At 31.4% G+C, this 25,165-nt stretch overlaps 1 protein-coding gene across 5 annotated transcripts in view; it reads left to right on the top strand.

The window, feature by feature from the left end:
- Positions 1–25,165, top strand: part of LOC134714701 (trichohyalin-like) — a 91,878-nt gene that overhangs the window by 29,872 nt on the left and 36,841 nt on the right. For all 5 annotated transcript variants that reach the window (XM_063576196.1, XM_063576197.1, XM_063576201.1 and 2 more), the window contains 13 exons: positions 307–390; positions 2,261–2,358; positions 2,774–2,918; positions 3,783–3,908; positions 4,310–4,435; positions 4,819–4,986; positions 6,444–6,569; positions 6,919–7,086; positions 15,634–15,705; positions 16,451–16,516; positions 18,190–18,351; positions 18,531–18,610; positions 19,011–19,107. In XM_063576196.1, the coding sequence (XP_063432266.1) occupies positions 307–390; positions 2,261–2,358; positions 2,774–2,918; positions 3,783–3,908; positions 4,310–4,435; positions 4,819–4,986; positions 6,444–6,569; positions 6,919–7,086; positions 15,634–15,705; positions 16,451–16,516; positions 18,190–18,351; positions 18,531–18,610; positions 19,011–19,107 (1,518 nt within the window). The remainder of the gene's footprint in view (positions 1–306; positions 391–2,260; positions 2,359–2,773; positions 2,919–3,782; positions 3,909–4,309; positions 4,436–4,818; positions 4,987–6,443; positions 6,570–6,918; positions 7,087–15,633; positions 15,706–16,450; positions 16,517–18,189; positions 18,352–18,530; positions 18,611–19,010; positions 19,108–25,165) is intronic.

Consider the following 25,165-nt stretch of genomic DNA (forward strand, 5'->3'; position numbering starts at 1 on the left):
AAAATAGACCATGTTTACATTCCGAACATTGTAAAAACATTTGGTACACAACATTTTTTTGAAATTGAAAATCTAAAGATTTTTTTATGGAAGAGAATATTACATCTCATTAATTCGATATTTAGAGGACAATATAATTATTACAATGTGGCAGGAACATTTTATATACGATATACCTGATATGGTACGGATGTTCACTGTAAGTGCATTATTTAGTATTTAGAATATATTTCAGAAAGTCTTTGCAAACAATTTGTATCGAAGCTGAAAAAAATGAATAAAAGACTTAATTTATTTATTTTTTAGTTACAAAGTCAAAGACTCAACAAAATAGAAAATGCAGCACGGGGGAACACAATCCTTGTTGGTGACCTGCAGTTAAAAGAAAGGGTAAATATTGTATTTTTGCTTTACAAGTTAAAATCTGAAAAAAGTGGATGTGGTTTAGTTGCCAATGACACAACTCTTAATTGTTGTTTTTCGAAATGGTTGGAATCCCGTAACTGACCATTTTTATTTCGAAGGCCAAGAACTTGAAATCGTCAAATCATATATATACCTTGGTATGCTGCTACATTTCAATGGCAAATTTGTTCAAACTCAAAAAAGAATGGCACAACAGGGAGCTAGAGCTCTATCATCTTTAATCAACTCTATGAAAAGAGTATTCATTGGTCCAATTCAACAGTGTTTCTTATTCAATAGTATGGTTGGATCCGTTCTGAACTATGCGTCCGAGGTGTGGGGATTTCATTGGGCCAACGAAGTAGAATATGTTCATAATCGTTTTTGTCGATATATACTTAACTTGGGTAAAACTGTTCCAATCTTGTTTTTATGTGGTGAACTCGGACACTTTCCGATGTGTATCTCAAGAAAATATAGAATTGTTAAATATTGGTTGCATTTAATTAAGGACCAACCAAATATTGTGTATGATGTATATAAAGTTTTATGTATTGATGCTACTAATGGCAAAACAAATTGGGCATCCAATGTAAGAGACCTTTTGTTTAGTTTAGGTTTGAATTATATATGGATTAACCAGGATCACATAAATGTGTCATTTGACCTTATTAAATCACGTATCAACGATCAATATTATCAAAGCTGGTATGCTAATATTAATGCCTGTGAAAAACTGTCTATCTATAAATGTTTCAAACTAGATTTTTGTATGGATAATTATTTACAATATGATTTTAATACCAATATACTTACAAAACTACCTAGTGGAAGCTTAAAATTATATTCAGAAACAGGTCGCTATGACAATATTCCTAGAGACAATCGTATTTGTAAATGTTGTAAAATGAATAATATTGAAGATGAATATCATTTTGTGTTGATTTGTCCTGCATATAGAACACTAAGATGTAATTTTTTGCCAAAGTATTATTGTTCATGGCCAAATAAACGAAAGCTAATTTTTCTGTTACAAGCTGGGTCAAAAATCTTAACAAAAAATCTTTGTAATTATCTTAAAGCTGCATGGAAACTAAGATTGCAAATTATCAGTTAATATATTATTCATATTATTATAAGTTATCTCTGCATTATTTAATTTATTTAATTGTTCTCTGTATTCTGTCATATTTGTCATATTTGTATATACCTTGTTTTATGCTAAAGCAATGTTGTTGCTAATGCAATAAAGATTCATTCAACTCTGCACCAGAGACCAAATGATCTACAGGTTAACAACTATAGGTATATGTACAGCCTGCATTAATGAGCAAAACCTTTTCCACATAACAATCATCAAAAGGTCAAGAAATAACAAATGCAAAACAATTCAAATGAGAATACAATGTACTAACATTCTAAACATCTGCAAGTTTAAGTTTTGATATAGAAAATTTTTACAAGACATATCATACAATCAGGACAGGGTTGGCTAAATAAATGGGTATTGGTACTCTTTAAAATGTTTAACAAAATGCTGATGGTAACAAAATAGACGTGGTTTTTTATGTTGAAAAGCTTGAAAACTGTTTTGATGATAAAGACATCTGATTGGTTAATTTCATCTTCCTTAGTTCCTACCGTCTCTGCAATGGTTGTAAATTATAAAATATAATTTCAAACTAAAAGATTCTTTCAGAATCCTTACCCTTTTTAATATTTCTGATACAGTTTTTGCAATGAATAGAGAAAGCAGTCAGAACATTGTTATTGAATATAACATAACATTTCACAGAATTTATATTGGTTATAAAGGTTAAGTCAGTCTATACAATATTTTCTTTATCTTATACAGGAATACAGAAAGACAATAAACACTTTTGAAACATTAGAACAAGAAAGAGATTATTTGAAAATGGAAAATATTCGTTTACGGCAGGAAATGCAAGACAGGTGAGATTTAAAAAAAATCATTAAACTTTTTATTGGATTAATACTGAAATATTACTACAATGTATAAAAATGGAAGAAAGGAAAAATCATAAGAAAAAATATATAATTGTAAAAAATGAAAGACTTGTATACAATCAGATAAATAATTCTGAAAAATATCATTATGTTGGTGCAAATACTATAACTAACATATTATATATGTCCTTGGTCGGTGTAATATTTTGATGACAAAACAGTATCGACTAGGGCATAAATTTGTTTCTTTTTTTAATTTAAGGAATACTTTTTTTTTTACATGAATGCACATAAAACACAAAATTTTCTACTTTTACTGTTTTGGTATAATCTCAGTGAGTATTATTCAAAATAAAAAAATTAACAGGACTTATAAATATTGATTTTTTTGTATTTTCAGGATAGACAAATTAGATTTCCAATTGAGGTCACTTTCGGCTCAACACCAAGTGACAGAAAATGACAATAATAAACGTATGGTGCTTTTAGAACAATCTACACAAGCTTTATCTATGTTAGAGAATGAAAACGGTAGATTGACTCAGGTAAGGTTCTCAAGGAAATGTATAGAGTAAAAAGGTTCTACCACTGTGTGGGCGCCTCTATGGCTGAATGGTCTATGAAGTTCACTTGCAATTATCATTAACCTGTCAACAAGGAAGGTGTGTCTTTGTACATGCTTCTGCAATGTTTTTTCTATTCCAATCCTTATTTGCTTTGATAGCCAGATATCCTGCAGACTTTCAGGTTTTTTTTCATAGGTGCTCTCTGTACTCCTTCAACCATGAACACCAACTATCAACCTACCACTATATAAATATTTTTTTATATATGAAATACAAAAAAAAAATGTAAAATTTTGATGTGAGTCTTGGAAATTTTGTTTTATTAAATTTTACAGTTAGCTTTTGAAGGTGGAAAATAGTGTTTTGCATAAGAAGGGTGATTGTAATCTGTTTCCTTATTAAATAGTTTTTAGATATCATGAAGATAATTTACAATGTTATTTTATTGAGAGATGCAAACACAAATGTGATATCAAAATTTTGAGACTTCATATATTTGAGATTATATATCTGAGTCTAAAATATCAGCCAGTACACATCTGATAGATTGCATGTAAGGCCATCACAATCAGTCAGAGGAAATTATAACCTTGTGCAATTCATGTACTTGTATTTTGAACTATTCCTCTGGAAAGAGAAAGTCATCCTATTTTTTTTCATAAACAATTTCCAACAAATGTATTTATGTTGTGTCATTTCACTCCATCTTCTTCCACCAACTGGCCACCACAATATAACCACAAAGTTGCATTTAAACACATCAATCAATCAATCAATTATTTCACTGATCAAAGTTTTTTAACAGTAGTGCTTTTGATCAGATTGTTTATAATTTGTTTTCAGGATAAAGATACTTTGAAAAGAGAAATTGCTGTTTCTAAAGAAGCCATGGATTTGGCCAGATCAAAGTTTGAACCTATGGAAAAGGAGAATGCCACATTAAGGGTAGAAATCAAACATCTGAGAGACGTAAGTACCTTAATATAAATCTCTAAAGTTATTTTCCAGATTTGCTCTATCATCATGTTAAAAAATCCTACGCTGTTTTTCTGACCAAAAATATAAAACTTTAATAGTAGATTTGGCAAAGCTAGTGGTAGATTTAGTTTGGAATATAAATATGTGATTAAATCAATGCCAGCACTTTGAAGAAAAATTTGTTTGAATTTTGAAAAGTTTAGGAATTGCTGTATTGAAGAAATGAAACACAATTGAATTTGCTGATTTCTGGCAATGTTATACGTACACGACTATTTGGGATTTTGTTTTACCACATTAATGTGTTAATCTTTACTTTCCAATATTGACCCTGTATTTTTATACAGGAGAAAAATTGATTACAGATTCATGTATATTTAATTTTTTAAAAGGATAATGGAAACTTAAATAAAAGGATTGGTGAAGTATCAGGACAGTTATCAGAACTAAGAAGTCTCACACAGTCCATGAAAGATGAAAATGAAAAACTAGCAGGCTCATGGAAATCATTAGCTGAAGTATGCCTTATTAAAAAATATATGTTCAATAGATAGAGGATGTCTTAAGTGTTGAAGGTTGAATAGTTTCTTATTATAAATTAAGGTCATAGCTATCAAGTTCCTCGTTTCAATCTGAATATTTTTATGATTTTGTTTCATGCCATTTTTTGTACATTTGTAAAATTCTAGGTATGTATGATAAAGGAAACTAGAACAAAAGAATCACATGACCTCTGTCATGCTGTCTTACCAATTGAAATTTATAAACCAAATGCTTACATATGATTGATGCTTTATTCTCTATAAGTTATAATTGTAAATTAATGATGATATAGCCCTAACAGTATTTTGTCTTTTGTATTTTTGATAACAGCTGTTTTATATTACTTTTTATCTTTAAGGAAAAACAAAAGCTGGTAAAACAGTTAGAAGTGTCAGAAGAAAAAGGAAAAGATTTGCAGTCTAAAGTGACTCTTTTTGGTGCTGAAAAAGACAGATTGTTTCATGAGAAAATGGACTCCAATAACAAATTACAACAGATATTAGTCAATAATGAACAGTTAGAAAGAGTAAGTCAGGGGAGATAATCGAGTTTGTTACAGATTTTCACAAATATTGAAACTTTTGAAATACTTGTATGTTTATGAGTTCATAATTATCGCTTCCAAAAAAATATTCAAGGGAGATAATGTAAGTTGTGACTTTAAATTTATGAATTTTACATTTTTGAAAATCAAAATTGTTTCTTGATACTTTTAAGGAACTACTTTATAATGCTTAAATCCAGGGGAAATTAACTGATGTACATACTAAATCTTTATGGAAATTTACATACCTTAATACAGATAAATGGAAATATTTGAAAAATACTTATATAAAAGATCATAAAAAGATATTATCAAATTTATAGGAACATATCTGACAGATACATGTAGTTATTTATTCTTAAAATAAAAAGACATTGTAGTATATCTTTTGAACACATATTTACAGACCTATCTCATTATGTCTAAGGTATGCTTTTGATTTTTTATAAGTTCAGTAGAATGGGGATGTAATTTTAAATAGCTACTAGAAAAACTTTTATTTGAATGCATCTATATGCTGTTATAATACTGGTAGTATCATCATTAAAATTGTATTGAATTTCATATGACTTTTCAAGGAATGTTGTTTTAATATAATAATATTGGTAAGTAGTTTTATTTAAAAGGTGTTATGTTAGCTTTTATTACATCTTATGCATGTTTAGTATAATTTTTTTATAGGATTTTTTAAGGTGTTAGTTAGTTAAGTTGTATAAAAGAAATATCTAAATTTAAACATGTTTGATGCGATGAATTTATAAATTTTTGCATGTATTTATTATTGTAATTTTTAAACCATTGATCAGTAAATTTTGTATGTCTATACGTACTGTGCTCTGATGTTCCTAGCCCCAACAAGTTCTAAAAAATTTGTCAAAAATTAGAGCTATTTCGGACTAGGGGAATCATGTCAGGGCTAAATAGCACTGAATCAGCTCTATACAATCCTGCTCTAGTTCTGTGGAGCAAAGATTGAACCAGGATAAATGGCAACAAGTTAGGGTACTGTGGATTCATTAATATTCGTTGGATATCAATTTTCGTGAATTTCGTGGGTACATGAGTACCACGAATTCAAATATTCAACGAAATACAAATTTTGTAAAGGAATAAGTGTAGACTTTACCAAAACCTCGAAATTAAATATCCACCAATATGTAAGTTTTCCTCAAACCACGAAAACTGGTACCCACGAAAAAAAATGAATCCACAGTATTTAATATAATAATCAAAAACAGTACAAATGAAAGTAATTATTGCTTAATTTCTTTCAGTTTTAGTTTCCATGAAACTATCAAATCTATTGATAGAACATATGTATATAAATTGGTATTGAAATATTATTAAGAATAAATGAGTCTCTTATAGAAAAATAATAATTACTCTGTACTGTAACATATGAAGCTTGAAATATATCTCAAGTACTTCTTTTGTTCTAGACTAAATCAGTATTAGAAGAGCAGATACATGATCAAGAAATTGAAGTTTCAAGAGCTAAAAATATTGCCAAAAAGAAACAGGACCAATATGTTGATGTTGAAGAAGAACTATTAGATTATAAAAAGGTATAATAATCAACTTTACTTTTACAGATATGCGTACACCTTCTCAGCAAATAATCTTTCAATCTATGGCAAACCCAATCTATGAAAAAACATATGAAAATGTATAAAACTTCATCTGATGACAAAAACATAATTCCATTATTTTTGTTCTTGCATATTGAATTTTGTCTTTTTCTTTTTATATGTCTACTGCTGAAAGAATAGCCATGATTTAATAGCTTGCAGCAGCTAAATTATCAGTTATAAACGCTTACCGGAAACTTTGAATAACAAACAATGAGAAATGCAGAGTTCCTTAATTGTTCTGTTTTTGATATTAAAATTGCATTACATGTACAATTTCTTATAGGCCAACCAAGATTTAGCATCAGAGCTGGACTCAGTGAGAGCTTATTACGAGAGGTCTTTAGAGCAGATTAGTACATTAGAAAGTGGTAAAAAAGTCACACAACAACAGGCTGAGTTTGCTTTGACTGAGAGAGACAGACTTAAGGACGAAGTAGAGAAATTAAATAAGGTTTGTATAAAATAATGAGTACCTAGGTTTCATTCTTGTTGTTGATATTATATACATATATTTGCTTTTGTTTAGAATAAACATAAAATTCAGATATATCAAATTATTTTTAATGAAAAAGGTGGGAGGAAATCAATGAACTGATATTACTGTAAACCAACTAATGTTCGCGAGCGATTTATTTTCGCGACTTTCGCGAGTAGAAAATTAACGTGAATATAAATCTTCGCGAATATGTAAAACCTAGACCTTTCCTCATTCAACTATATCCAGAAGTTAGAAAATCGCGAAATTAAATAGCCGCGAAATAGATTGCAAAGGGTAAAACGCGAAATAAAGTATCCGCAAAAATAAGTTGGTTTACAGTATTCATGTAAATGTTTTGAAAATGATTTAAAAAGTCTTCAGGAAGTAACAACCATGTGTTGGCAATCCTTATGCTTTAAGGGGTGTTACTCAAGGTAATTTGATAGTTCCAAAGCCAAAAACTGAACTGTTTAAAAAATCTTTTGCTTATTCTGGATCAGTTTTATGGAACGGACTACCTTGTGAAATGCGTAAAGTGCAAAACACTTATTCTTTTAAACAAATTATAAAACAATACTTGAGACAGTCCCAATATTCAGTCTGAAATGATTGCAACTACATTGGTAATTACTCTTAGAATGTATGATTTTAATGATTTGTATATACTAGGTCTATTTACTACATGCGATATTTAACTGTTTTATATCTTTTAATCATGGTACATGTACACTGAACTATTATGTCTATACAATTGTGTTTATATGTTGTATGATTGCTTTTTTCTTTTATTATTACCATTTTGTTTTTACTTGTATTGCATACATGTATATGAGGGCCTCAGGGAAGATTAGTGATTGTAACTAACTGTGTTTACCCTCTTTAAATAAAGAATTTATTATTATTATTATTATTATTATTATAGAAGAACATTTATAACTTTCATCTTGTGCTAAATGAAAATGCTTTGTTTAGTGTCACAAATACATGAGAATATTGATATGAATACTTTAAAAGACCTCAGAAGGGTAAAAATATTTTATTATTTAAATTTGCCCTGATTTTGTAATTGCAAAAAATCTCATTGGAAGAATATTTAATTTCCACAAGTTAAGAAGTATTTGTATCTCTACAAGACTTTAAATGTCTTTTACATATTTAGAGTGTAAGGAATACATACCAGTATTCTGCCAGGCCCAATACCAAAGAACATTTTTCAGCTGGGCCTACTTCTAGGGCAAGTTATTTCACAAAAAAATACTCCAAAATCCATTTCCCCTCATGGTGTTGTATGAAATAGAATGGAAATTTACATAGATTTTTCAATTAATTAGAATAATTCTTATAATTATCTGTTCCTTTGTGGTGTTTGTCCTACAGCAGCTTTTAGCAGTAGAATTTCCTTCCAATTCGGTTGCTTGGTTATGCTTAGTTTTCATGGTTTTTCCCTATATTATTTTTTAGTTAAGATCATACCAGTAATGATTTGGAGAAAATAATACAATTAAAAACTTAGCAGAAATCTAAGAATCACCCTCTTATAATCAGATTTTGGTGTGAAAGAAGGCCAGGATAATAATGGTTTAATCTTATTTTACTTCCACTGAATAATAGCCATGTCGGAAAATACGCGAAGTACTAACATTACGTTATGGTAACGTTGTTACCATAACGCTATACTGTGTGACGTGATATTATATGCATTAGCTATCACAACGATTAAACGTATAGAAAACACAACGCATGATTTACTTAGATTATTCAACATTTAATGGTGCCGTAACCTTTGGATATATATGGATTCAAAGCTGAAGTCAGTTCGTGCTGGACACAAAGGAGCCGTCACGAAGCTACTTGTGAAATTCGACGAGTTAAAGTCAAAAACAGACACAGAAGTTGACGAAGTGAAAGCCCTTGATGATGCCGTCACGCAGAAACAGAAAACATTGATTGACCTGAATAACAGACTTTTGGAACAGACATCGGAGGAAAATCTGGAGCAGGAAATCACCGACTCAGATGAGTATATGTACGAACTTGATTGTAAAATTAGACAAATTCGGAAATTTATTAAGTCCTTTGAAACAAGAACTATAATTTCGCATGATATTGTTGGTCCTTCAACGAGCAGACTTAACCCAGACGCATATAATTTCACACCCGAAGCTAGAGTTGATATGAACACATGTGCAATAGATTCTATCAACCAACAGTATTCAATGCACGCCCCTGCAGTTCATACCCGTCCGTCAGAGAATGTCATGTTTCAAGTCCCGTCAGAACCGAGATCTTCAAAATCTAATTACCATAGGCTTCCAAAGTTAGACTTACCCTATTTTAATGGAGATATTCTCAAGTGGCAGACATTTTGGGATTGTTTCGAGTCATCCATACACTTCAACGACACATTAACTTCAATCCAAAAGTTTAATTATCTGAAAGCCCAGCTAAAGGGAAGCGCCGCGCAAACAGTAGAGGGATTCGCTTTGACAAATGGTAACTACGAAACCGCAGTCAACCTTCTCAGAGATCGGTTCGGACAACCTAGCAAACTGATACATGCTTACATGAAAGCACTCATGAATTTACCCGCACCGACAAATGATGCTTTTAGTTTAAGGTCTTACGGAGACAGATTAGAATCATACGTACGAGGATTAGAGTCACTTGGTCAAACATCAGAGATGTATGGTTCGCTTTTGGTACCTGTAGTTTTGGACAAGTTACCGATTGACGTAAGAAAATCTATTGCAAGAGAACACGGGAGAGATAATTTGATGTTGCAAAATCTACGAAAATCAATAACTAAAGAGATTGAAATACTTGAGGCAGGACAGGGAGTCATGGAACCGGACAGATTGCACACCACAGCATTTTTCACAGGTACACAACCAAGATCACACAATAAAGGTAAATTAACTGACACACGGAAGAAGGTAAATACGCATACATGTATTTTTTGTTCAGGTCAGCACTATCCAACGGAGTGCTCTGAAGTAACAGACGCAAACGCTAGAAATCAAATAGTAAAACAGAAACAGCTATGTTTTAACTGTTTAGGGTCACACCGGGTGGCCGCATGTAAGTCTACAAAACGGTGTAAAAATTGTAATGGAATGCATCATACAAGCATATGTAAAGGGAAAGAGGTCATTACAGATACGAAGCAGGAGCCGAAAATACAGCAGACAGCTATCAACGTGGTTGAAACATCAGACACAACTAGTGTATTGCATGCATCACAAGTAAGTCCCGACATTCTCCTAAAAACAGCAACTGCACCAGTTATATATAACGACGTAAAAACAGAATGTAACATCTTATTTGACGAAGGAGCGCAACGTTCCTTTATCACTCAGAAATTAGCCGATAAACTTGAAATTAAAACAACGGGGAAAGTCAGCATTCAACTGTCTGCGTTCGGAGATTTATCTCAGAAAGTTCGTAACTTGGAAACTGCAACAATACAATTACAGACCGACACGGGAGAAAATGTGCGTATAAACACACTCATTGTGCCGGAAATTGCCGTCCCGATTCATAACAGTATTTCACATACTACAAAGAGCTTGCCACATTTGAGAGGACTTAAACTTGCACATTCTGTACACAGTGGAGAGCGTTTTGAGATCGACCTACTAATAGGCGCGGATTATTACTGGGAAATTATTGAGGACAAAATCATAAGAGGAAAAGGACCCACCGCTGTACAGTCAAAGATAGGATATCTGTTATCAGGACCAACTATTGGAAATATCAGCCAGCATTCAAGATATACAGTTCTTTTAAACATCATTTCATCCCATCAATTGGAGGAGACAGAGATTGAAAAGTTTTGGACACTTGAGTCAATAGGAATCAATACATGTGAAAACAAGGAGAACACCAACTATTTACAGACATACCAGAACACAGCTATTGATTACGAGAATGGAAAATACACAGCAAAGTTGCCTTGGAAAGTTGACCACCCAGATTTGCCTTCAAATATGGCCATTGCTAAAGGTAGGACCGATAATATAATTAGACGTCTAAACCGGGAACCGCACTTGCTACAAAAATACAGTGAAATAATCAATGAACAAGAAAAGAGAGGATTTATAGAGAGGGTTCCAGATATGGAAGATGATAACAACAATCATATGATTCACTACATTCCTCACCATCCTGTTAAAAAAGATTCCGAGACTACCCCTATTCGTATAGTGTACGACTGTAGTTGTAAACCACAGCAAGATTTAGCCAGCTTAAATGATTGCTTAATGTCAACACCACCAAATCTAAATGACTTGACGAAAATATTAATGCGATTCAGAATCGGAAAATATGGTATCAGTACAGATATTGAAAAGGCATTTTTACAGATAGGACTTGACAAGAAGGATCGTGACGCTACACGTTTCTTTTGGCTAGCTGACCCCGACGACCCACGTGGCAATCTTACAACTTATAGGTTTAAATCGATATTGTTTGGCGCAACATGCTCACCATTTATTTTAAATGCCACTCTACTTAAGCACTTGGACGAAAATGAAAATAGTATAACACAAACGATGAAAAGGGACTTATATGTAGACAATATTCTGTCAAGCGTTGAGACTTATGACGAAGCCATTGCATATTTCAAGGATGCGAGAAATGTCATGTCAAAGGGAGGATTCAATTTGCGATCTTGGAGCTCAAACTGCAGTGATTTAACTGAAATTGCAAAAAACGAAAATTTAGCCGAAAAGAACATAACGGTAAAAATACTAGGAATGATATGGAACACTGAAAAAGATACAATTTCTTTTCATAAAGTTAATGTAACAGATATTAAGGAACCAAACATAACAAAACGTGAAATACTGAGTCAATCATCTCGAATCTACGATCCTATGGGATTACTTTCGCCAGTGTCCGTTAGGGCCAAAATCTTAATGCAAGACCTCTGGAAAGACAAACTTGAGTGGGATGAACCACTACCGTTAAACGTACAACAACAGTGGATGGAATTAGCTAGAGACTTAGAATTTTCAACAAACACAGAGTTACCGAGACAGATTTTAACTAAGAGTACAGATGAACCAAAACAGTTACATGTTTTCGTTGATGCCAGCCAGAAAGCCTACGGATCAGCTGTTTATATTACAAATGGACAGCAGTCAACATTAGTATTTGCTAAGAGCCGTGTTGCACCTATAAAGACGTTGACATTACCACAATTAGAACTAATGGCCGCTGTGATAGGAGCTAGAATTGCAACACACGTAAAATCAGCTTTATCAATAAACAAAGTCACGTATTGGTCGGACAGTCAAATAGTTTTACACTGGTTAACAACGACTAAACATTTGAAAAAATTCCTTCACAACAGAATTACAGAAATTAAATCTTTAACACAGGATTCAGAGTGGAAATATTGTCCGACGAATGACAACCCTGCAGACCTATTGACAAGAGGGATCAGCGCTTCACAACTAGCAGATGCTAAACTGTGGTTTAATGGACCGGAATGGATCAATTGTTCAAAATCTTGGCCGCAGTGGACACCTAACATATGCATTCTTTTAACGAATATAGATCAAGAGGAGAACGTTACAAATACAATTGAAGGGAATAATACACATGGCATTCATTGCATACTGGATATTATGAGATACAGTACATTAACAAAGATACTACGTGTTAGTTCGTGGATTTACCGATTCATAGCGAATTGCCGCAAATCACGCTCACAGAGAATACAGAGCAAATTCATCACATGCGAGGAACTACAAGCTGCAACAGAAAAATGGATAATAAGTGCTCAGAGGATTTCATTTGATAAAGAAATCAGGACTTTGAAGTCGCAATCGAACACACCCAATACTTTAATTCGACAATTACGACTATATATAGACGAGAAAGAAATTATTCGTTGCCGCGGGAGAATTCATAATGCTCCAATTAGTGAAAATTCAAGATTTCCGTGTTTATTACCAAATAATTATCATTTCACTGAATTGCTTATATCGGAAGTTCATAAGAATTTAAAACATTCAGGAGTATTAGCCACAGTCACCGAGATTCGCCAAAATTATTGGATACCTAAAATACGTCAACAAGTGAAAAAAGTTCTTCGTAAATGCGTCACTTGTCGTAAAGTAACCGGAAAACCGTACAGTGCGCCAGATCCTCCACCTCTACCAAAGACAAGATTAATGGAAGCACCACCGTTTACCGTCACAGGTGTTGATTTTACTGGAGCGTTATATGTTAAAGACAATAACGGACAAGGGAGCAAAGTATTCATATGCTTATTTACATGTGCGTCAACGCGCGCAGTGCATTTAGAGGTCGTCACAGATCTTAAAGAAAGATCTTTTTTACAAGCGTTCAGAAGATTTACGAGCCGCAAGTCATTGCCGAGAGTGATGATATCTGACAATGCGTCAACATACATGGCCGCATCCGAGACTTTAGAGAGACTAACCAAATCTGAAACCTTAAATGATGCGTTATCCGTCTGTGGAACGACTTGGAAATTCATAATAAAACGAGCTCCCTGGTATGGTGGTTGGTGGGAGCGCTTAATAGGACTAACAAAAATGTGCTTACGAAAAGTTCTTGGAAGATCATACATTACATTGGAGGATTTACAAACAATAGTCACCGAAATTGAAGCCGTGTTGAACGATCGGCCTTTAACGTATGTGTCCACCGACATCGAGGATCAGGAACCTTTGACACCATCGCACCTGCTTTATGGGAGAAGGATTACAACTACACCGTATCCACGACAAGACATCGACAAAAATACAAGTTTCATAGAAAGAAGCGACATTTCTAAACGTGCTGAACTACAAACTTTCGTAATTGACCAATTTTGGTCACGATGGAAATCAGAATATCTTACGTCGCTACGTGAATACCACACCCGAACAGGAGATAACGACCAGACAATTAAAGTGGGAGATGTTGTTCAAATCCATGAAGACAAGTATCCAAGAAACAAATGGACAATTGGAGTCGTTGATTCTTTAATAACTGGAAATGATGGACTTACAAGAGCAGCCGAAGTGAGAACAAAATCCGGACGCTTTTCACGACCGATCGTCAAATTATATCCCTTAGAGATATGTGACAATATCCACACAAAGGAAACACGTGAAACTCAACAACCGGGAACTAGTAACATACAAAGACGATTACCGTTTCGTGAAGCCGCCGTGTGTGCCAGGAGAAACATCCACGAATGGACCAAGAAATAAACTTTAATTGTGTTTATTTAAGGTTAAGGAAGTAGATTATTTTATTTGAGATGGACATTAATTTTAAATATTTATTTATCTATATTGTGAATTTACATTTTTTTTAATATTTTCATATAAAAATTTCACTTTTGTCGGCCCCCAGAATGTCGGAAAATACGCGAAGTACTAACATTACGTTATGGTAACGTTGTTACCATAACGCTATACTGTGTGACGTGATATTATATGCATTAGCTATCACAACGATTAAACGTATAGAAAACACAACGCATGATTTACTTAGATTATTCAACATTTAATTCTTATAAAGTGGTGTTGCCTATTTTTCTTCATGATTTTTTTTATCTAATCTTACAATTCAATTTACAAACGTGTTTTCTGAATATTTAATTTCTTCATGGCTTACAAAAGACGAAGGAGATGAAAGTTAAAAACAAACTTCAAATTTAAATTACTTGAAAATATATTTTAACCAAACATTAATGAGGAAATAGAATTTCTGCAATAACTTTTGTTTTGGAAAAAACATTCTTTGAGCTGTTTTTTGAAAAAAATAGTCTCTATATGTAACTATTGTATAGATATGAATTGTGAAATAAATTTGTATTTTATATTCATTACAAGAATTTATGACGCCTATTTAGTTTCCCTTGCATTGACAGTTTGCCCCCCTCCCAAAAAAAATAAATATATATTTAGACAGTTGGTGATGGTACTAGATGAAGTAATTTATTTTTTGATTAAATAGCAATAACATTTCATTTCACAGCATTTAGTAGAATTGAAGAAAATGGTAAATTATGTTCTTACTTGTTTAGAGGTTTTTAACTGTAGAATATTTTAAAATTAATATGTTCTATATATGGTATTAGGGTTAATGTTAAAGATTTTAAGACCATTGTGTGAAAATAGAAATAGATATAACCAGCATGTTGATGTGAAATTTACCTATTGAATGAGGAACTAAAATGTTTTACTCTTTGGTAACATTAAACCTGTTTGATTCCATACTTTTTTTTCATTTCATTTCATGGTTTAATTACTAGAGGAATTCTTATATTCTTTTTTGAGTGCCATTATCTCACTATATTTGTTTTAGATAATTTTCCACACAAGATTCTAAAATAGAACTAAAATGTCCAGAAGTTTTAATGCTATTAATGTACAGCATGAGAATTTTTTTTTATTTAAATAATGAAACCCCTTGAGAAACTAATTTCAATATGGATATTTATAGCTTAAACCATTAGTGTTAAGCAAATTATAAACAACATTGTTTTTATTGCAGTTGGTAGATAACAAAGCCAAAGAATATAAAAGGGAGAAAGAAGAGATCGAAGAAGTCAATGACAGCTTGAAGGTAAATCTTTATATTTTAAGGGAGTTCGCTTCTCAGTTTCCAAATAATTATCTTTTCAAAACATTAATTTATATTGTTAGGGAGTTAATAAAGGAATCCAAAGAGCAAAAAAATATATATAGGTCATCGTTCTTGTTTTCGAGATACAAGCCATTTAAATTTTGGCGGGAAAATATTCTCTCTTGACTTTTTATAGCTTTATCATTGACAGGTTGAAGTTCTCGAAAACTGTTAAAAAGAAATTTAAATTCTATAAGACTTTTACAGATCGCTTATCATTATACATGTAAAAGATTTACAAAAAGAAATATGGGGGTCACTGGGCAAAGTTTTTCAAGGCATTCAAATGGACAAAACCAGAGGATTCCGAAAATCTGACAAAAAATCCAAAACATGACAAGCCAGCTTCCTTAAGTTAATAAAAGAAGTTTCATCAGGTCTATTTAAAAGTTGTTTCTTTACTCTCTTGTGTTCAAGTATTGATTGTAAAATATTTGCACTGGAGCTTTTACTGGTAAAATTGAAGAAAGCCATTCAGAATATTTTCATTTCTTAGTCAATGCAAGTAACAGATATCTTTACATAGAATGGAATTTTTAATATAAATTTAGGTCTCAGGAAATAGCGTCATGGGATTTTGTAAACTTGTGTCTCATTAAAAGGGGAGATAATGTAGACTAGTTTGTAATAAAGAGGAGATAGTGTTGACTGCTTATATTAAAGGGAGATAATTCATATTTTTCAGGGTGAATTGAGACAGTTGAGACATGATAATACTCTACTGGACAACAAAAATCAGGAATTAGAAACAGTAAGTTATATACATATATATTAAAGTGGTTTCATAAAAAAAATTATTGTTCTATATCATGTCTCTATATCATAGAGTTGTACATTAGAAGCATCACCCGAAAACAACGGAAAAGGAATATAAATTCTTTTGCATTAGGATTTTTATCAGTTCAACAAGCAACTTGAAAATGTTATCTGATTATTATTAAACAATAATATATATTTATTTGAATCTTTAGATATATAAAAGTAGAATGGTAAGAATTTGAAAAAGGACAGTTCATTTAGGGACTGTTTATTCAGATATTTTTTTGTAAAACTATTGTGTAAAAATTTATTATGGTAATAGGAATATAATTTAGTTTCATATATTCAATTATTTTATGTGGGAATAGAATGGTTAAGTTTATCACTACTTTCTTTATGTATTTCCCATTTAGACAGGATTAAATAGTGAAATAACTTTTTATAATCAGTACAGGCATAGGTTGGAAAGTAAATCTAACCTTAGACAATCGGCAAGTTCTTTTGACTTGGTGTGGATAACATTTTTCATGTCATCATCTTGAAACTATTTAATGTATCATATCATACAATCATTCATGAAGCACTGTAAGATATTTTTGAATGTTATAACTTGATCTTTGACATGCACATTTGACAATTAACACTACTAGGGTGAAATTTGTTAATCACAAATTGATTATTCACAATCAAGCTTTAATTACATAGTATGAAACTATTCAAGGTCACAACCATCAATATTAACCTATGTGAGGCAAATGATTTCAAATGTCAGTTTGTCCAAAAAGTTTCACAATTTCCTCTGTAACTACTCATCAGAAGGACTTAATATTTGCTCAGCTGCATGATAGTGATAAGTTGTAATGTATGAGCATTTTTCAAATTCAGCCATCTACTTCTCCCTGTATTCAGATACTTTTAATTTCCAATGTATTGAATGCAAACAATTAGTTTGCTAAAAAAAATCTGAGGAAGTTCTGAAAAAAAATTAATTGATATTTTTTTGTCAGGACCTTGACTGTGCTGAGTTGTAATGTGTGAGAGCTTTTCCAATCTGTCAGAATTCTATTTTCTGTTTTCTGATATTTTTCATTATGATTGAGTGATGGTATGATGAGAACATCAACCCATGCTACTTTTAAAATGATTTTTGAAAGGGAAAGTTTAAAGATTTGAAAAAATTGTGTGACTTATATCATGTTTGCCTTGAAACTGAATTTAATTTGCTTTAGATATTTTTGTTTTGTTCTTTAGCTGGTGATGCTGGGTAAAGTTAGTTTTTTTTAGATATTTTCTCTATTATGCAAATAAGATGCAGAATGATGAACAGTTTACCACTCTTTTTTTGCTAGATATTTCAAGATGCAATGTCCTTTTTCACTATTAAGAGCTTTAAACTTAAATTCATGCAAGAAATTGACAAGACCATATTTTTATTTTTTAAGTAATTCTGAAATATGTATCATTCATATCATTACAAGAACATTTTCACATGATACAGATTTTAATTCAATTTTTTTTTTTATCTCACAAATTATATTTATTTCCAATCTTCAAGGCAAATTGCATGTAATAGGACTAAGAATTAATTGGAAAAAAATATAACATCCGTTTCTCAATTATCTTTAGTAAAGAAATTAAAGTTTTTGTTTATATGCATTTTTTCAGAAATTGAAGAAAGCTAATGAAGATTTAATGAGGGAAGCAACAGCCCAACAACAAGAACTAGACACATGGAAGGATACATGTGATAGACTTACAGCTTCTGTCAGTCGGAAAGAAAACGAAATACAAACCCTCAGTGATAGGTTATTAGATATGGAGGACTTGGTAAGAAACAGTTAAAATGTTATTATGATTGACATATGATTGAATAAAGTAGAATGTACAGCTAAAGTGTTTGAGTATTGTTGTTTGGTGTGGCAATATTTGAGTTTGTTTATATGAGTCAAGAAGCAAATCTTGCCTGGCTAGTTAGTTAGAAACAAATCATTTATTTACAATTTCAGACGTCTAGATTGGAGGGTGACAATAAAGTGCTAAAAGATGAATGTGAGAAACTGTCAGACGACCATGAGGATAAAGTCAAGTAAGTTATTAGATGTCATATTTAAAAGTTTTAGTAATCAGATTTCCAGTGAAGTGATTTAAGGAGGGGTATCTAGTGCTTTCTCTTCCATAATGTTCTGTTGAGAAATTAAAATAAAGTTGTCTTTTGATTATTTTGGTTTCCATATGTAGGATACATTTTGAATCAATAAGCAAGTATCCATGATTACAAATGTGTACTAAAAGTACATTTCATATTTCTTTTTTACTTTTCTGTTAGTATTTTATGAGAAGTTTAAAATAATTTGATTTTAAAAAGAAATCTTTCTGTCCATTTTTATGCATTGTAAAATTATGATGAGTCTTATCAAACAAATCTTGTATTTCAGTGGCACATATTGGACATCAATGTATAACCTGTGTTTACCTTTATTTTTCAGATTAAAAGATGAAAACAGGAAGTTAATACAAGAAAGGGCGGAGAATGAACAAATGATCAAATTATTAGAGACGCAAAAAGAAGTATTAACAAAGAGTGTAAGAGACCCTGATCAGTTTTATACTTTGCTAGCACAAGACACGTCATTTTTAGACCAATCTTAGAACTGTTTTTTAGCCAATCAAATTGCATTATCACAGTTTGCTGCTTAATATCATGTTATGGCTGTGGATGAACATTTAGAATATTTAATATTTACACTTGCATATAATTAGTTTTGAAGTATATTAGCATATTTATTTGAAAAAAAATATATGGGTATCTTAGATATTGACAATCATTATTAAATGCAAAGTTTAAGTTTTTTTTCAATATTTTGAGAAGAAATGGAAAGCAACAAAAAATGTATTTTAATTTAATTTATGATCTTATTTCAAGATAAACAATATTTTAACTTTAATATGATCTTATTTTAAAGCAAACAATATTTTAACTCATGATCTTATTTTAAAGCAAACAATATTTTAAGTCTTTTTACTGTTTGTTGTGTTCTTGAAACTGAACTGTCCAATGGATATTACGATGTGTTTTTGGATGCTTGAAGACATATTTGAGAATGTTTTCTGATCGAAGAAGCATAAGTCATATATAACAAGCTTTTCAAAAATTTAAAAAATTTTCATTTAAAATCAGGACTTTATAAGCATGCTTTCTGCTTTGTTTGGCTGAGCACGATCATCCAGTCACATTTCATTATAATCTATAACAATCATATGATCATCATAACATGTGTTAGTACTAGAATTGTTTGGGAGATTGTATGCACTCTTGCCAATATGTGTGCTGTTATAAGTATTTAAGAGGGAAAATATAATCAGAATTAGAAAAACAACATAGATTTTACTTCAACATGAAAAAGGGCATTTTTGGAAAATCTGAATGTCAACAGAATTAATAGAATATTGCAGTTATTTGTATGTAGTCTGTGTTCTTCTTTACACTTTAACTTTCTTCTAATTCATACTTAGAAGTATTGAGCAAGTCAGTGATAAAATAAGTCTATATTTAATTGTTCATCATATCGTGTTATTTTTTTGCTAACCTAGCCCAAATGGTCATGTGAACTGTTCTCGTCACTTTGGCCTACACACATGGATGCAGGGTAAATTTAATGTAATTGGGTACAATGTGACAGGAAAATACATGTTCAGAATTACAGGATCTACCCACTTTCAATCAACTTTGAAATTTAGTATGCATGTTCCCTATGATAGGATATTTCTAATAAAATGCCAAATTAGAGTTTTGACCCCAATTTCACGGTTTACTGAACATGGAATATGATAGTGCGAGAGGGGCATCCATGTACTATGGACACATTCTTGTATTTGATTGTAAATTCTCAAATTATTCTGCAAATTTGGCTTCAATCCTTTAAATCTAAAACTGATAGAGAGAAAATGTAAAAAGAAAAAATGGTCTGCAGAGAAGATATAAAAATATGTCAAATATAAATCCTTACTTTACTCCTGAAAGGAGTTATTGTCAATCAATGACAATGTTTACCTATTTAATATTGTTGGTTTCTGCAGAAACTACAGAAGATAAAGAGAAATTAATAATAAAAACAATCAGCAGGAAGATTTTTCTAAATAAAACATGGCCTCAATCCTTAGTTGACCTTTTATAGGAGTTATTGTCCTTGAATAACAATTTTAAACAATTTTGGGGTTTTCTTCTACAACTAAGAACATTAAAAGAATGAAATATGATAAGTGACTTAGATGTAAAAATTTGTTGTAAGACTGTCTGTCTTTGAGGGTTTGGATAGTCTCGAGACATGATTCCCAAATTATGTTCTTAAGAAATACTTTTTCTGGATTCCTAATAGGTTTTCCTGATAATATTTTGTTCTGAAAAACAGCCCATTTAACAAAAGAAGATTTTAATTAATAAATGGTCATATACATGTACTTCTAGAATGGTGTTGTATCTATGTACTGAATTAATTCTCAAATAATACTATATTATATTATACATATGTTTATATATTTATTACTAAGTCAATAAAATGCATTGGTGTATATGATTTCTTGATTTATTAGCCCAATTATAATAACGATGTTAAGTTGCTTTCATCACTAGGCAAATAAAGTGTATTATTTTTCAGTTACATAATATACAATATGGTTAATTTTAAAAATGATTCTAGCTATCTCTCTTAGTTTTGACTTTTATTTACATTTCTGTGTCCCCTTTCATGGAAACAGTTTTGGTTAGAGGTAGTTATCGCTGAAGTTCTGGAAGCATCTGCTTGAAACTTAGTACGCCTGTTCATAATGATCAGAACATTTTAAAATGAGAGTCAAATTAAGGGTTGTTTTATTTTACAGTTCCCTGAACATGGATAGGGGATAGTGCATGTGTGGAATGATGTCCCATGGATGCATGTTCATATTTATATTGAAATAAACATTCAAATTAAAACCATGAAACTCATACTATTTTTTTCAACTGTAACTAACACTTACAGAATTCAAGCTTATAAAATTATTTTTTTTCCGTTTCCGTTATGAACATGTTTATACTATTTCTTTTTATCTTAAATTTAAATGTAACAAAAAACTGTATTCAAGATTTTTAAATATCCAAAATTTAAAATCCATCGTAATTTTATAATCTGTAACAATCAACAGCATAAAACAATTGAAATCCAACCATTGCAACACATTAGATCTTGTTACGAGATATTTGAACGTGATTCACATAAACCAGTATCAAATTCCATCACAGATTAGTCAAATCTTCGAAAATTCTACATCAAACTAATGCACAAGGACAATCAACACTTGACCCTGCACAGAAGATCATTAAATGACCACTTCACCTTGTGTCTACCTGAGAAGACAATTCCTTCTGATCACTATCCTCTTATCTTTTTATCACTTTCCTTTGATGATCATTTCATGACAATTTGAGGGTCTTTTAATGAGTGGGTCATTTTTGTCAATGTTTTTTACGATCGAAGCAAGAAAATGAGCAAATTTAAAGTGATTTCTGTTTGTTATATTATCTTACTTCTAATTACATCTGATAAAGTGACATTAAAATGCAAAATATTTTAAAGTGCATTATCTCATTACATTTTCAGAAAAATTTAGGGATCAAAATTAAAGGAGCACTAGCTACGATATATATAAAAAAATAAAGTATATATTTTTTTAGATTTATCATTAATTAAATTGGAATAATGAAATAATAATTTGTTTTTAGCAATCAATTTGCTTTAATTTTGTTGAAATAAGCGATTATACATAATTTTTGACTGATTCACTTGCAAGTGAAAACGTCATCATCATTCTAACCGGTATTCATGTGAACTTAACTTAACCCTCTAGCTAGAGACTGACAACGCATGCATTGTACGTGAACTGGTTATTTAAAGAAAAAAAATGTCAACAATGAAAGTGAAACTACGGTAAATCGTTTGATTACTAATTCGATCCACATAAATCATTTCTTATACGGTTAAAAACAATGAGTTACTTATATTTTTAATCTATAAATTCAAATCAAACAGACCTATAAAAATCCAATTGCACGTGCTGGTTTAACCTATTCATATCTTTATTTGTGTTTACATCGCTTATATGGTCATCTGAGGTCAAATCGATAGTTAATTAGATGGCGTCTGGATTTAAATACACACGAAACGAACCTACATATCATCTACCCCATGCTCTGTAAACTGTTTATTTTAAACGTTTGATAGATTGGATAAATTTTTTACATTGTTATTAATCAAATATGAGAATTTGAGTCAAATTGGTGACCATGAATTTGACAGCTAGTGCCCCTTTAAAACATATAAAGTACATAAATGAAAATAAATATAATATTTCAGGCTGATTAAGATAAACAAATTCACAACATTAAGAATAAACTTTGTTTTTTACATGCTTGAGAAATTTCAAGGATTTGTATGGTATACTAAGTAAATCGTTGAGAAATTTTTATATTTTTAAATTGTCATGTTGAGTAATTAGCACCTTAAGATCCTCAGCTGATGGTTTAAATTTCTAACAGTTTATTGTTTCTCTAGGCTGGATGTTTTTATGTCTTTTGTAATGATTTTGTTTAAATTTTTAATGACATCTTTTCTTAGTATTGAATGGGTATTACTAATGGATGGATTGTTTCTTGATGATCAACAGTCGTCTCATTGTCACACCATCTTTAGAAACCTAACATGTCTTAATCTTATCTTTTTAAATAGTTTTAATTAATTATTTATTTCCAAAAATTTCATTTTACAGTCGAACCCTGATTCACAGAAGTTTGTTTTATTCTCAATTTTTCACATTGTCACTTATATCTATACTAAGATCTTACTTTATTTAAATGACATCTAACCTTTTAAAAAGTTTTTATGTTAGGATTCTTGAGAAAATCTGTAAAACAAACTCTAGATATTTTACTTTTGGTAAGGTTTCACTGTTTAAGAAGTTTCATATTTCTTTTATATTTGTATCTACATGCATGCAAGATGTATCAATGTGTTACAGTTGGTTCATATTGACCATGAAAACTAAATTGTATTGATAATGATGTTTAGATTTGATAGACATACAGTTAAGAAATGTTTTCAGGGTAACAAAAGCATGTTATATTTAGTTTGCATCTGCAAATGACCATAATGTCTTTAAACCAGACATAAATATTAATGAAGAAATATTTTCTTTAATCCTGTATGATTTTTATGCTTCAGCTTGACAGACTGTATATTCAACTTTCTTTAACGATTTTCTTAATAACAACTTTCTATCTGTTATTAAAACATCTGAACTTGTAATGAGATAAATGATTTCTAATATTATCAGTTTTTATCAGAATATGATTTCCAATATTTGTCAGATTTATCACAATTGATGTACAGAGTAAACAAAAAGTCCAATTGATTTCTGATTGATTTTTCATTAGAAGCCTTTATCCAGATCAAATTGATTTTAGCCCTTTTCCATTCCGAATTGGAATGTCATTGTGATTACGACAAATAACTTTGCAGTTAATTTGAAAAAACATTCTTTAACCACCTACTGCTTATTTAATTTGTATTCATTCCTAATCAATAACTAACAAATATCATCCATATGTAGTTGTAACATAGATAATACCATAATTAAGTAAAACTCTTTGTATCATGAATTTGATACTACATTTGCCCAGAATGTAATTAGGGCCCCGCCGAAAAGGCGGGTCGCCCTATAGTGATCAGTCTGTCCGTCCGTCCGTCCGTCTGTCCGTCTGTCCGTCTGTCCGTCCGTCTGTCCGTCCGTCTGTCCGTCCGTCTGTCCGTCCGTCTGTCCGTCCGTCCGTAACACTTTCGTGTCCGCTCCATATCTAGAGAACCATAATGATTTCATACTTTATACTTTACATGTATATTAACCACCACCAGAGGGTGTGTCATGATGTATGTACAACTTCCTAGGTCAAAGGTCAAGGTCAAAAACTTTGGTTTCAGTTGACAACCCTGTGTTCTTTGGTGAAAATCGTGTCCGCTCCATATCTAGATAACCGTTATGATTTTATACTTAATACTTAACATGATTATTAACCAACACCCAAGGGTGTGTCATGATGTATGTACAACTTCCTAGGTCAAAGGTCAAGGTCAAAACCTTTGGTTTCAGTTGACAACCCCGTGTCCTGTGGTGAAGATCGTGTCCGCTCCATATCTAGATAACCGTTATGATTTCAAAGTTTATACTTGTCATCCATTTTAACCACCACCAGAGGGCGTGTCATGATGTATGTACAACTTCCTAGGTCAAAGGTCAACGTCAAAAAAACTTTGGTTTCAGTTGACAACCCTGTGTTCTGTTGTGAAGATTGTGTCCGCTCTATATCTTGAGAACCATTATGATTTCAAATATTATACTTGACATCCATTTTAACCAACACCAGAGGGTGTGTCATGATGTATGTACCACTTCCTAGGTCAAAGGTCTGTCTGTCTGTTGGTCTGTCCATGGCTAACAAATTTGATCCACACTATATTTTGAGAGGACAGCTGTTATTATTTCATACTTTATACCTGACAAACATTTTCAACTTAACATATATATTAAATGTGTCATAATGTATGCATCCTAG

Source organism: Mytilus trossulus, chromosome 4 (genome assembly GCF_036588685.1).
Source record: "Mytilus trossulus isolate FHL-02 chromosome 4, PNRI_Mtr1.1.1.hap1, whole genome shotgun sequence".
NCBI classification, from domain to species: domain Eukaryota; kingdom Metazoa; phylum Mollusca; class Bivalvia; order Mytilida; family Mytilidae; genus Mytilus; species Mytilus trossulus.